The 15,185-nt window shown below is 42.5% G+C and overlaps 1 protein-coding gene across 1 annotated transcript in view; it reads left to right on the top strand.

Moving 5' to 3' along the window:
- thsd7ab (thrombospondin, type I, domain containing 7Ab) overlaps positions 1-15,185 on the top strand; it is a 76,429-nt gene that overhangs the window by 33,336 nt on the left and 27,908 nt on the right. Inside the window, exon 2 of the mRNA XM_010797632.1 lies at positions 13,739-14,573. Coding sequence (XP_010795934.1) covers positions 13,739-14,573 — 835 coding nt within the window. The remainder of the gene's footprint in view (positions 1-13,738; positions 14,574-15,185) is intronic.

The following is a 15,185-nucleotide window of genomic DNA, read 5'->3' as shown; positions in this document are numbered from 1 at the left end:
AAAGCTTCATGCGACCGAGCCACTTAAGTGCATACAACCGAACCTTGTGTTCAGGAAAGCCGCCGTGAGCTACTGACAACGAACTTTATCACCGGAGACCCGCGAAATGAGCTTAACTCTTTGTCGGTCCCTTTCAGTACTGAATTAGTAAAATAGCGCGGAAAAAGTGGTTGAGAAAGAATGACTACAGCGAAGAAAAGAACCGTCGAACTCACGATGTCGTGATACTACGAAAGTCTGAACTAATAACCTGTAAACACCGGACCCCCTTTTCGTACAACAAAAACATGAAAGGAAAGTCCAGGCGATCCCTTAGCCGACGAGACGTCCGGGACCACATGAACAGTATAAACAGGAACACACTCTACAACATCACCGCCGAGTGCAACAAAATGAAAGTAATGTTGTTGCCAGACGGTTGTACATTTGTAACCAAAGGGACTTAAGTCACTTTATAAGAGAGGGTGAAAAAAACTTTTGTGTTAAAGGAGTCTATGGTAAGAGAACGAGTACGACCCTTATGGTAGGTGTCTCCCGACACAGTATACAATGGGCGAGATAGCTTTAGTTTCAGCCTCAGCGTTGACGAGCAAAGTTTGAAATTCACCAAAACAACATTTTTTTATCAAAAGTCCCAAGCCCACAAAACAAACTATAGATTTATTTGTTCAGAACCGAAAGTCTGATACTTTGAACATAACCGGTTGTTAGTGTGCAATATTTATGTAAAAAAAACGAACATATTCCCTCTACTGTCTGTAGGAGAAGTGAGCGTGAGACGAAGAAGGAGCGCGGACGAGGGGGGAGGGCGGGACTTATACTACGTTCCGGCATATCACTAGTAGTGTGCCGCCCAGGCAAAGCAAACAAAATTTAGACTAAAATTTATGTTGTTTCAGAACCGAAAATGCGTATCAATTTGGAGACAAAGCGATTTACATTTATTGCAACTTCAACATTCCGTATAATGTTCCCTCTTGCCTGTAGTGCATTGCAGGGTGTGTCGCCAGCACAAACTCGAACGGCACCGCACTACACCGCACCTGGTTGTTGGTAGGTAATTAGAGGCAATGGCATGTGGTTTAGTGCGCCAAACTAACCGATCTCGAACATGACCGATATAAACTAAACGACGACACGAAGCAGCGCGAACTTTACAACTTGAAAAGAGTTGAAAGCTTTGCTCGTGCCTGCCGTTTCGTGCGACTGCCTTGGTGTTACGTCAAGCCCGTTCGAAAGGCAACTTTCGGACGTTGGCGACGGCACACCTGATGGCAATAAATGCAGTGTCATCGATGCTGTCGGCCGACAAAGTTTGTGTTTGTGCGTTTGCACAGTGTCTAACCAACTTCCATAAAGAGGGGTCCTGGGTCTTTTATAGACTAACCAAGGTAAAAAAAGATTGTGTTGGTGAGTTTATGCATCGCGTTCCGGCTCTTCTGTTAGTTTAGTTTCATTGTGACATTAAATGTCAAGTTATTGAATGCTAAGAATAATAAGTAAAAAAATGTACTTTAATAATTAGTTTGATACCAAAAAAAGCAAGAATAGACTCACAAAGACCCATAAGGACTATGGGACTTCCGTGGCCTTTCAGGGTATCATTAACAATAAAGTCGGATGGAAAGTCGATGTCTTTGGTATAAAGAATTTATATTCAAATAAAAATAGAGTAACCAATATAGTAATTAGAGACAATATAAATACAGATTAAAACATAAAGAACAATACTTTATTGAAAAAGACTATTACAGAACTGTAGACGTAGTTCCTGGCCAACATTGGAGGGTTCCCGTGACACGTGACTCTCGAGTCCCGGGGAGTGGGTGCATGTTCATGTGTACGGATGGGTTGTGACCTGGTATAAAATTTAAAAGATAAGTGAGACCGTACAGTTAGCGGGATAAACAGTCTTTCGTACCCTGCCCGCGATGTCATCAAAGTTCGGAAAACGGAAAGTCAGTTTTTAGTGTTCTGTTAGATGTCTAACCTTTCAAGAAAGTAGTGTGCACACCATGTCTTCGCTGAGTAGTAGGAGGCGGTGGGGCGGGCAGACGCATCGAGAAGGAATCGAAACAACCTAAGAGCGCAGGTCCGTCTTCGAATTTTCATTCCTTTGGTACCCAGAGACTCTTCAAGTTTACGTCCATGAAATGTATTTTTACCGCGTCCATTACAAGTGACTTACTTCTACCAAGTCTCTACCTCCTCTTCCACTCCCTCCTCTCCTCGACTCGAGGGAGGGCCGTCAGCGTCAACAGGTCCTCTCCTATATAAGTAAACCGAAGGAGGAGAAAGTTACCGTCCGACACCATTAGAAGGCGGGAGGAAAGGTTAAGGCTATAGTTGATAATTGGCTCCTAAAACTGAACATGAAGTTATGTATGATTTGTGCGGAACAAGAGGAGGAAATAGAGAAAGTAACTGAAAGTAAATGTATGTAAATTGCCCGAATTTAGTTATGGAAATTATATGACCGTAAAATACCGTTCAATGTAAATGCTCCACAGGCCACAACAGTAGTACGATGGGTGGCAGACATTTGTTTTGAATAATATTTATTTACATGGAAGTAAATTATAAGTCGTTATATTATAGACTGCAAGAATATCTACACCACATTAGTCATCCAAAGCACACCGAGTGAACACATAAAGTAAGATTTAAGTGGAGATAACCCTTCCTTATAATCTGGTGACGGATTTACGATTGGCCCTACTTCATAAAAGTCTTATTTTCGAACCTGTAGTCGCTGACGATGGCAGTGTCGGGAGCCCCAGCTCGCTGGGGGGAAGCAAGAGTCGGGGGCAGGAAGATCCGGGAGGCGGAGTCGGACAGATAGGCAGATGTAGATGCACATGTAAATGTAAGAGGGTAGGGCAAAGGGGGAGGGCGAAAGGGGGCGGATAATCCGGCGACGCCGAAGTTCGATCATGTACGGGCGTCCGGGCGATTTAACCTTAGTTCAGGACCCACCGGACGCTGACGCGTCCAGGTCGATCGCACCTTGTACGTCACCATCTGGCCGTTCTGCTCGAGGTCCCCGGGCGCTTTCTTGTCCTCCTGACCTACGCCCAGAACGAACTACAGTGGGCCCCCGAGCCTCCCCAAGCGTTGCGGTGCACGCGTTGAAAAAGTGGAGAACTTGACAGCGTCGCCGAGGACCGCTCCTTGTAGTGGCACCACCCGGTGCACGCGTTTTTGTCCGTCTCAAGGGGCCCCGCGACGACCGCGCCCAGGCGCGCCGTGTGCCCAGAAGGAGGTCTCACGCGCCACGTGCGGGTGCGCCCCGGGACCAGGTATGCGACCGGGTTCTTCCGCCTGCCCAAGATAACCCGGCGGTCCCGTGTGTCCCGGGGGGCTCCTAGTCGCTCGTGACGCGCTCTTCGGCGTGCACTAGGAGCTGATGTCGGCGTTGTTCCCTCCGGTCACCTGTGGCACCTGTTCCCACGCTAGCCGTGGATGCGACGTCCTCCTACTGATGCGCGACCGGGGACCACCAGAGGTGTGTAGGGACTGCGCTGAAGACCGATGTCGGAAAAGCACACTCGCTCCCGACGTTGGGGCCCCACTAAGCGGAACCGTTCGCGTTGTTCTCCTCCCACAGGGACCTCACCGACCCTTTCGCGACCACCGAGGCAAAAAAGGGTAAAGGCTCTCCTCCTTCGCAGAGGGAGCGCGGCCACACTTTCGACATGCGGGCGGGCCGAGGGGCAGGAGGAGGGCAAGGCCGGGGGGCGCGCCCTCTCGTTCTCCACAGTCTAGACGGGCAGGTTTCCTGGCATCGGGTACGCCACACGACGCCTACGCGTCTATGCAGACGTTCCGACGCGCGTGCGGATGACGGGTTACACGCGGCGTCCCAAGGCACATATGCCATGCCAAACGTCAAAACTTGACCACCGCTCCCCGCCTGTAGGGGGGGGGAGGCTGCACATGTGTAGACTCTGCGGTCTTAAAATCCCCACAATGCTTTGCGCACGGACCAATTTCCCCAAATCTGTGGCGGAAAATGTAAGGCGGGGCCTCTCATATGACGCACACCTGCACACTTGCTAGCCTGTTCCACTCTTTGTTTTCCGAATGCCAGGAAGTATTCTTGCCTCGCTTCTGAAGCAAGACGCTCGGGAAGAAATGTGCTACCAAGCAAGCGTACTCGACATTGAGAAACACCCATTGTGTACAGGGGAGGACAATATATCATAAATGGCAAAAAAATGTAGATTGTAATTTTGGTTTAGGGAGCCTGCCTGGCTGTCACCTAGTTTAAGCTCAGAGCTACAACATGTCATCAGGCCTTTGGTGTTGTGTCTGCCCTTCCATAACTGCAACCAGTCTTATACATATTGCATGTTTGTGAAATGGGGATATAATACCACACCCTGTCTAGAAGAATATCCTCCTCTGGGGAAACAAGCATCCCTGCTGTTTGTACATCTCATTCTTGCTCTGGGTTCTTGCTCACATTAATTCGCCTTTAACGGTAGTGTCACTGCTGCTCCTGTAAATCCTGCCAGTACAGCATATCAAAGACCCGAAGCTTTCATCCACAGGGCAGAAAGCCTCTGACACTCCCTGTGTGGCACTGAAACTCGCGTCCCCCTCATCTCCTTCCCCCTTACCCTTTTGCCAAGCTATCCCACCCCTTTAGGGTAGTTTTCCATTGGCCTGTCCGCTCAGATTTGAGTCAAGAAGTCAACAACAGCCAGACATGTGCAGCGGCTCAGTAGACAGTGTTGGCTGCACTGGACAGCTCTTGGGTGTAAATGTGTGTTTAAGGTCTGTGTCACCTCCCTGCAGAACAACAGCTTTCATTTCTTGGTAAATAAGGATAAAACAGCTCACTGCAGTGCAGACACATATTTATTTTTACTTTGACAGTGATAGGCAATGCCACCGTTATTTGTTCTGTTTTCTCTTCAGCATCTCTACTTAAAATGCACAAGGTAGTTTTCCAAGCTACAGCCTTTCGACTATTTTGGGGACTTCATTTTATTTGAACCATAATGGTCAGCTTCTGTTTCACCCCACATTGTGATGATTTGAAAAAAAGCAGGCAACTGATGTGTCGAACCAAGATCAGCTACATGCATTTTTAAACGTCAAAAGTATGAATTGTGATCATTTGTATTTAGTTCAGTATACGGACATTTACTCCAGATAGAAAAAGACAGCTCTCGCCAGCTCTTGCTCCCTGTCATTATATCATCAATAATCTCTAGTGTACCACCAGGCGTATTTAGAAGAAAATGTACTTCCTCATTACTGAAACTGGCCGTTTGAAAAACCCCAGTGCTGTTGATGTTTATGGTGGTTAGACATAATTTACTTTAAACAAACTGTGAATGTTGAAAACCACTGTGAAGCATGTGAAGCTGCGAGTTTGTTTACTAAAGATCAGTGATTTGCATGGATCCCCATTAGTCTCCACATGAGTGGTTGCTGATCTTCACGATACCCACACAGTAAATCATATCCACCAAAAGCTTATAAGATACAAAAAAGAACAGTGACACAAAATCAAAACTGGAAAACTGCCTCAATGATGTTAAAAACAAATGACAACTGACAATCATTATACATAACAACAAGTTAAACAGCGCACAATCATGAACAGATAACAATTAATGGAAACAAATACAACATGATGGGGTGGTCTGAGAGCTGGGCAACACATGGCAATGGTGTTATCAATATGTGTAGCACAGTATTCTTGGAAATAGGAACATATTGGATTTTTCCACCCCTCATAATGTAATGCCAATGTAGGAGATGGTGTATGCTTTAGGGAGGAGTGAAACTGTGGAGGTCAATGTGGTAGATGGGGGTGTAGCACATCTGACTTTGTGTCAGAGGATAACACATAACTAACTGTACAGTCCAGGTGTTGTAGACATTGAAATTAACTTTCTTTGTTCTCATTTTTTAAATATTTCTATTCCTATAAAACTAGGACTATTTTCATTATTAATGAATCAACCAAATATTTTGTTGGAAAATGTATTTATCTTTTTGCTTCTAAAACATTGGACACTTAAGAGTAGAGATAAATAGAAAGATTTCAATTTGTCGAAAAACCAAATACAATGATCTCTTGATTGACTAATAGCTCTAATAGTCTAAATACCAAGAGTAGTTGTTAAGGAAGTGAGTTGAACATTGAATTTTTTTATTTGAGTTTTGTCTCATGTAATGTACTTAAACACATAAATTTGATTTCCCAAACATGTTCCATAATATAACAATTCAATTCTATCTTATACAAAAGTGTATTTATTCATATCACCATGTTTTAAATGCATCCTTATTTGGTGAATTGGAAACCTGGCTTTTCAATTATGGTTATCCGACTCTGCAGAGGTGAATGTATGTAAATGGTGTGTGTTTTACAGGTAGTTCTGGCTTCAGATAATAAAGCTCTGTTTACCTGAGAGGGATGTGTGCAGGGATGGTTTGCCAAACTTTTTCTGCTGTGCCCTGCTTTGCAGATAAAGTTATTTTTACCCACAGTGAATGCCATCATGTATTCGCTAATCAAATAGTTTACAGTGTTTTGCAAGATTTGTCATCATCAGTCTTATTCAGCTCAGCGACAGCCGGTGATTATGATTGATGGACTGATTGATCCATCACCTTGTTCGTTTGCCTCAAAGTAATTAACAAAAATAGCTCAGCTCAGGAAAAATAGAAAAACTAGAGAAGACTAGAGACAGGCAACTCATCAGAGGGGACGTGTGAGACAGCACTGTTGGTCAAACACAAAGTTGAAAACTCAGCAGCTGAACACACACTTTACCCAATAGAGTCTGCATTGAGACTGCAATTTAGATGTATGGGAATTTCAATCTGTAGGAGACAGGGCTGTCTTTATTTGGGAAGGAAATTGGTGATATGGACTTGAGCATGTAAGTGCAGTGATGCATTGTATTGTCATTGTAATGGTGCCCTTTTAACCTTCACACTTTGACTGTTTGCATGTACTGTGGATTTTCATGAATAATTGGGCTATTGGGAAAGAAATTCTGCGTTTTACAGTATATGAGAGTCCTTTTTCATGATAGACCTTTACATAGACAACTGCTTATGAGTTGTTGGAATCTTGGACGCTTAAAGTTCATATTCTGACACCTTTTAGTTATTGTTAATGCGATGACAAACTTAAAAAAAAGCAGCAATAGAGGTTGCAGATTTCCACCCCGCCTCGGTGCCTGGTCTTTACCCTTTGACTCAAAGTATTTGGAGTATTTCTTTGATGTTACCAACAGCTATGTCTTCGCTGCCAAGCATGTGGGTGTTGTTCTCTCTAATTTATCTTGTCACTCCTACATCCTCTGGGGCTGTTTATGAGCTAACTTGAAGAAAAAAACAACACAGCATATCTGTAAACAACATTACAACAAGCTTCTCTTCCATTTTCTGTGTCTTACTTTTGGGGTTTTCTACCTGCTTGACATGTTTTGTTCTGGTTCAGCTTCAATTTCAGCTGCTTAACTTTATGATACCGCTGCTTATCTGCACTTGAGTGTGAATTCTGTACTAAAAACTGTAACAGCTAAAGGACATTCATACAGTAGTGCACATTTGGAATAAACCTATCAATTTGGGATTTCACTGCACTTTGCAACACACAACCTCACAGCGCTGTGTTGTACTCAAACAAACTATAGTCAACAGTTAGCAATGCTTGGGGACCGAAGCATTCCCAAATTATTGCTTTTGTAAATTTGCAATATGGAGTCAACTGGGAGGATCAAAAATGGAAATGGGAACGAGCATTTCACTTTGTATGACTTGTTGAAATGTCTGCCTTGTGCTGGACAAATAAAGAGTCATCAAAGCTCCTTCAAGCCATGCAAGCACAATCACGGTATTACAGCTAATGAAATTGAGATCAAGTGTGAGTGGAGAGCCTGAGTCATTGTGGCTTAGTGCCGCACGGCCCAGGGCACCGATCACACTGAATGCAGGCCAGGGTTAACAATCATCCGTGGATGCTAAGCTCCTCAAAGTGTTCCCTCAGATGTTTAGTATTAGCCTCTGGTCTTTTTCCTTTTTCCTTTGCTATGTTCCACGCTAACCTCTGATGCAATCTGTGGCTCACTAAGACCCAAAGGATAATGTCCATCTGGTACTAAATAGTGATTATTTGACCATGCCCCATAAGGAAAAGCATGATGTGGATGACAACAAAGTCTTTGTGTGAACTGTATTTATAGCTTGCTGTGGTCTTTCAACACAAAAACAAAGCCCTCTCGCCCCTCGCCTCGGCACACCAGATTTTTTTTGCAGCTTTCAACAAACAAAATGTTCTCCTGAGCTTAATGCAACTCAACATGGCAAGTTCAATGTGTTGATACTTAGTTCTCCCAAAGGCTATGCAAACATGCAATTATCTCGTTGTAAAGCATACAGATTGCTGAACAATCAGAAGCTTAAATCGAAGTAGCTTTTTAACAAGTGAAAGAGCAGGAATAGAGTTGCTGGAAAAAGTGGTTGGTTTCTAAACCCACAAAGGTTACATAATGAAACTGAGATCTTGCAGTGATGCTGTGGAACTGATGGATACATTTTCAAGCCCATTTGCATTAGATTTAAAACACCATGTGTTCTTTTAGTCATAAAATGAGCTTCACCAGACCATTTAGTTGATTTATTCAGGCTTTTACAAACCTGAAAATACTATCTAAACACTAAAAGGAGGTTTTTAGTGAGCAGCCATATCCATAAAGGAATGTAGTCGTCAAAGAGCCTCTGTAAAATCATCTTTCTTAGCTGTGATTTAATCAGAAAAGTTGACTGAACTCATTCTCAATTACTGGAGCTGTGTAGGAGAAGGAATCCTTTGAGCCCATGCTTACACAACATGCACATGAACTAATTTGTACTCTTCAGACTGCTGCTGCTTATTACTCTACAGAGCATATAGAAACATTTTGACAACATGCTGTGGGGGTTTTAACAGTGTTCAGCTCAACTTTCCAGCAAGGGTAAAAAGGTTTTACGCATTTTTCTTAACGGCGCACTGACCCTGCAGTGCTTTAAGAAAACTTAATTTTACTGATTGAGGCAAACCGGCTTATGTTACATTAGACCTTTTCGTACTTGTTAAATAATTATGGCGATATGATCCTGCGATTATTCCTGATCAAGCCAACAGAAAGGTCCCGTCTGTGGGTGCTGTTCATTTCAGAAATAATAAACAAACAGAAGCAGACGGAGACAGAGCGCCACAGTGACCCATTCATTAGTGAAGCTGACCCTGCAGGGACAAGGAAGCTGTTCATTAAATAGACACTCGAGGCGCAGTCAGAGATCACGCTTCCACCCCGGCAGAGAGGGTATCTCATTCCACATAAATTGTTCAAAGTGTGCCTTTAGGGGACTCGAGTGCTGGGAGACCTGTTGAGGGCTCCACGGGGGCCCCAAATATAACAAAGGATAGATCACTTTATTATTGAGTTAGCTAAAAGTGCCAGCAGAACTTTACTTTTCCTTATAGAAAATGTTTTAATTCTTTGTTAATTCTCCATCAGTTTCCTGGTTTTACTGCATGTGAAAGTCAACACATAAATTGCCATACACACCAACCTAGACAAAATATACAATATAGAAATGTTAGTTATTTATTTCCACAAATGAGTAAGAAATAGCAACTTTTTTCGGGTATGCTTTTTTTTTTTTTTTTGTCGAACAAAAAGTGGGATTTGTTTTGCTTTAATTTCTAATGTTTTACACATCCCAGGATAAATACTGTAAACCAACATACATTAGTGTGACTATAAGTGCATGGTATTGAATATTAGACTGCAAATGAGTTTCTTTATCCCATTCATTGTCTCAAAGAGGCTTTATGGTCATTATGCAAATGCATTAAATTGAGAGCAGGAAGAGCGTAACGACCTAAATCAGCAATGCTTCTGATGACTTTTATATAAAAAAACCACCAAAAACCAATCTTTTTGGTTTTCAAAATGATATTCTCTTATTACAACTACAGAGTCAAACGTATCATACAGAATGAAGCAAAATAATACAAATGTTGGTGTTGGCTATGGCAAAACTGAAGTTAAAGAAAGAGAAGTTTTATTTTCTGATTGCACCTAAATTACAACTATGAGCACATCTCTGGATGGCCAACATATTGCAGCACAATCCAGCGCATTGTGTCTTGGCCATCTTGTTCTTTAAGAGAAGACAGGGTTTATAATTTGTATTTGTCAACACATAATATAGCTTTGCTCTTCATTCCTGTACCGTGTTTTCAACCGTCTAACCCCTGTATTTCCTTTGCAACTTGTCACTGTATTCTCAGTGTTTAGCTGTGATGCTCGTCTTTACAATGCAATGAAGCAAGACAGCACAAACACAAGGTCTCTGACAGAGAGCGTTACATGTTCCTCTATACATTTACTCTATACATGCTGCATTTCTTTGTCAATATATATGTTTTCTTAATGCTCTCAGTTCTGAAAATGTGCTCCCTGTATTGCATTCGTTCTCATAAATCTACATTTTGAATGTCAAGTCTGCAGAGGTCAATCTAAATGCACAGTCAGCTAAAAGAATAAACAGACAGAGAAAGAATAGTTTCGTTGCCAAATGATAAAACACATTTACATATAGATTGAACATGCCCTGAGCTCTATGCATGCAGGACTAGTAAAACTGCATCATCATCAAAATCAACTCAACTTTCACAATGTCAATCGGTTCGATAGCATTTCCTACACTTTCAAAATCAAGAGTTCATTATACAAAAACATTTTTAGGAGACCTGATGTAGAGTAGAGTGACTAGATGCTAATTCGGTAAACTTTCTGGTAAACAAGTGATAAATGGAGGTGAAACACAGTTTGTTTGCAGAGTGTCAAATGGTGCTGCCAGGCTGCATGCAATATTTAAAAGTTAGCTGTAGGCTACCAGGGCTTCGCATTGAGTTGGAGAAGAAAGAGCGAGTTTCAGTGTTAGGCAAACATGGTAACAGCTGCAATGCTCTGAGAAAACAAAACATGTCATGTATGATAAAAGGGAATGAGGCTCAGAGTAAACAAGACTCTTACTGTGCATACTTAGACCAGGCATCTTGAATATGGCGGAGTTTTGTGATCCTTATATCTCTGTTTCACATTCTGGGCTGGAGGAGGGTTGAGTTGGAGAGATGTGCCAGAGAATCAACATGGAGGAGATAACATTTGGTATGGATTAGATTTTGGGGTGGAGATGTTTTTATTTTGGTACCAGAAAACAAAATTATTCTGTGTTTTAGATTCTAGATCAATCTCAATCTCAATCTTTATTTATAGCACATTTAAAACAATTTCAGTTGACCAAAGTGCTGTACAGGTAATACATACAATATAAAATAACACAATGGGAATCAAATAATAAAACAATAATTTAAAAAATCAAAAGCACAATAACTAGAAAAATATAAAAACACAAACAAATGTAAAAATGTACTATAAAAAAAAAAAAATGAGATCAGCTATTCTTCACTGCATTTTCTTCCTTAGCCTCGCTATCAGCTATAAAGATATCATTCAGTTTGTATTGTGAAAACGACCAAGACTCCTTTTTCCTTTATTGGATTAAAACAAATGCCACATAGATGTTATGGACTCAAACAAACACCCAGAGGATTTGTCTGGGGAATACTAATGTATTTTATGCCTCGTCCTTACATTCAGAGCTTCTAGCATGATGCGATGTGGAAGTAGATGCTCAGCAAATATACAGAATAAATCACTTGAAAATTGGACATTGATGGAGTGTGTTGATAAAGTGAGGAATAAACCGAACATTTCGAATATGCTTTGAGGCTTCTGTGATTACGGAGTCATGTTGACTGAAGACGGATCCTGTCAGCTGTATCAGCCGCTGAGATGAGAGAAAAGGCAACAAGCGGCCTCATCAGAGGCAATCACTGCCGGAAATCCGCTCCTGATTTTCCACCAGGCGTGATTTTTAACTCTGCATGGATGTAGGTCAACATAAGCTGCCCTCACACCGACTGCCCGTTGCCCACGAAAGATCCAATTAGCCCCGGGGCCACATCCTAATATATCAATTACCTGAGAGGTTAATGTGAGGCGAAACGCCCAATTACTTTGATTTCTCCTCACTAGTATCGATAGCAATTTAAGACACAGTGATAGTACAAACCTGCTTTAATTAGTGTTTCTCAACTTGCTTGCACCAGCTGAGACTGACTGTGTTTAGTGGATCTGTACACATTTGGTGGAGTTGTTGAAGTTTACAGCTGCAGGACATACAGTATGAGATGCATTCACAATAATAGCTCACTCGTGTTCTTCGTAGTGAAGGAACATTATGACTCATCAAAGTGTTTTTATAATAACTTAAATCTTTAACGTCACCACCACCGAGCTACAGGTGTTGCTACAGGTACAGGTACAGCTACAGCTTTTTTTATTGAAACTCTCATGTCTGAATCAGCATACCTTTATTCGTCCCACAGAGGGGACATTTGCATTTGTTACAGCAAGAAAAGAGCCAAAGACAGCTTCATTTTAATCACGAAACATGCATACAAAATATTAAAGATACAAAAATTACACAATTTACAAAATACACATCCTGTACATAATCCATGTAGTTGCTTGTTATCAAGAGCTTTTTTTAGGGAGCTACAGTAAAAGCTTTGCAAAGCCTGAGTGGATTGCAGTAGTAAGAATAGTTTGTATTGTATGTCATAGTTCAAATATTAATTGCCCAAAAACATGTTTAAAAAAAGGAAAACATCGAAATAAAACATTTACTTTGAGACGAGGAAACAGGAAGTGCAAAAACGTTGACTCATTCGTCAGGTTTTAGGACGTATTCCTGCAAAGCTCAGACTTCCTCTTCATTGCCCCCGTCCTGTTCTAGGACTTTCTGCTGGATTTCTACGGCAATAGTACCCAAAGAGAGGGTACAGGGAGCCATTGCAGAGACTTGTTTACAGACACATTGATGTTTGCGGCAATTCCTGCTGGTTGCCAATTGAGTTTGATAAATGCCACAGATTACTCCCAGCCCCTGCAAATATGCTTTCAAACACTTTCCTTTGATCACTACTAATCTCCACTGTCGCACATTGTATTTGCATTGCACAATTACCCCTCCCCTGTAGCGCCCAGACTGTTTCTGTTTCTACTATGCACCAATAATTGACCCATGTGTAATGCAAAACAAGGTGACACATATTTTTGTATTGAATATGATGTATTAGTTGCACTCATACATGATGTGCTCCGCGCTGCCAACGGCTTTTCAACATATTTTCCATCAAGGTCTGCATTAGGGAGTTGTCTGTGAATGTACTGTGTCATCCTTGAACATGCATTATATGCGTTTTCCTCATTTGACAAGCTAGAGTAAAGTGTCTCAGTCTCTCTTTAGCATTCGGAAGGTTTGAAGTGTTCGACTAATTCATGCTTGCATAATGTGGTTTTCGGTTTTAAAGCCACACAAGAGTTTTTGAGTTGTTTGTAAATTGGGGTCTTCAAATCAATCATGTAGAATTATGTCTTTAAATATTTTATTTCTACGAATCCATAAGCAACAAGTAAACCTGATGCAATCTCTCAATCCCTTTACATTCGGGAGCTTTATTAGTAAAACAAATAAATAATATAATTCCCCTATTTCTGAGCTGTTTTTTAAATGATGTTGTTTATATGATTAGCATTTTTCCACATTTCATATTGTAATTTGAGCCTCTTCATGTGCTTCACAGGTCCATGGGGCCGATGCATGGGCAGCGACTGTGGCCCCGGCGGCAGCCAGAGCCGAGCGGTGTGGTGCGCCCATGTGGACGGCTGGACCACGCTCCACACCAACTGTGACCAGGGCCAGCGCCCGTCCAACCAGCGGAACTGTTTCCGTGTGTGTGACTGGCACAAGGACCTTTATGACTGGCAACTGGGTGCCTGGAATGTGTGTGTGCCAGTTTCAGCAAGGACCTTATGGGCCTCGCGGCCGTTCACATGTAGTGGAGCCGAAGAGGGCATTCAGACCCGGGAGGTGGGCTGCATTCTCAAATCAGAGGAGTCTCCAGCAGAGGATTCCATCTGTGAATACTTTGAGCCCAAACCTCGCCTGGAGCAGGCCTGTTTAATCCCTTGCCCTCAGGATTGTGTGGCTTCTGAGTACTCGCCATGGACGCCCTGCTCCAAAACATGTGGAACAGGCCTCAAGACCAGGGTCCGCAGTGTCCTGGTCCCTCCACTTTTTGGAGGCTCACTTTGTCCCAACCTTACTGAGTTTAAGTCTTGTAAACCAGGGCCTTGCACAGGTCCAGAGGGCATGTACAGTCTCAGGATTGGACCCTGGAACCCCTGTGTCCTCCCTGTGATTCGGACAGAACGCCAGGTTAAGCGCAGGAAAGGTAAAGATCAGGGGGTCAGGGAGAGAGCTGGAGTCAAAGATCCAGAGACCAGAGAGCTCATCCAGAAGAAACGAACCAGGAACCGCCTTAACCGGCAAGAGAGTCCGTTCTGGGACATCCAGGTGGGCTACCAGACTCGGGACGTGACCTGCATTCATCGGAACGGGAGCATCGGTGCACGCAAGTAAGTGGCAAAAATGTTATGTCAGTGTGACGGTGGAGTTTAATTTTTTCCCCTTAGTACCATTACAGTATATGCCCCTTTGAATTGGTTGTTTAACCCTTGTGTGGTGTTCACATTGTTGTTACTCAGCAGTGTTCGTGGGTCTGGTGGACCCGCTGCCTTTTTGGGCTTCAATTCAACTCAATCAAACTATTTTACGTTAAAATACTCAACAGATGATTACTTAATCTCAATCACAAGCAATATAAACAGCATATATGGTTCATGTTTGCCCTTTTACATTTGTTAGATCACATTAATGAATTAAAGTGCTACTTGTTTTTTTCCCCGCTGACCGGCTGGTCCTGTGGATCGTCTTTTTTCTGTAACTAACTGATGCTCAATCTCATCCTCTTTTTCAATCTCATCCTCTTCTTCAAAGTCACTGTCAGACTCAGAATTCTCAGAAATGTGATCTTCACATTCTGAAACCTCTTCCTCTACATCACACGTGTCAAACTCAAGGCCCGGGGGCCAAATCAGGCCCTTGGTGGATTTAATTTCGGCCCGCATGATAATTTTTAATTCCTATTAGATCTGGCCCGCCGGTATATTGCACGCACACCTTCATTC

Source organism: Notothenia coriiceps, unplaced genomic scaffold (genome assembly GCF_000735185.1).
Source record: "Notothenia coriiceps isolate Sejong01 unplaced genomic scaffold, NC01 NC01_scaffold00038207, whole genome shotgun sequence".
In the NCBI taxonomy this organism is placed as follows: domain Eukaryota; kingdom Metazoa; phylum Chordata; class Actinopteri; order Perciformes; family Nototheniidae; genus Notothenia; species Notothenia coriiceps.
Note: the sequence above shows the minus strand (reverse complement) of the source record. Positions and strands in the feature narration are given on the sequence as shown.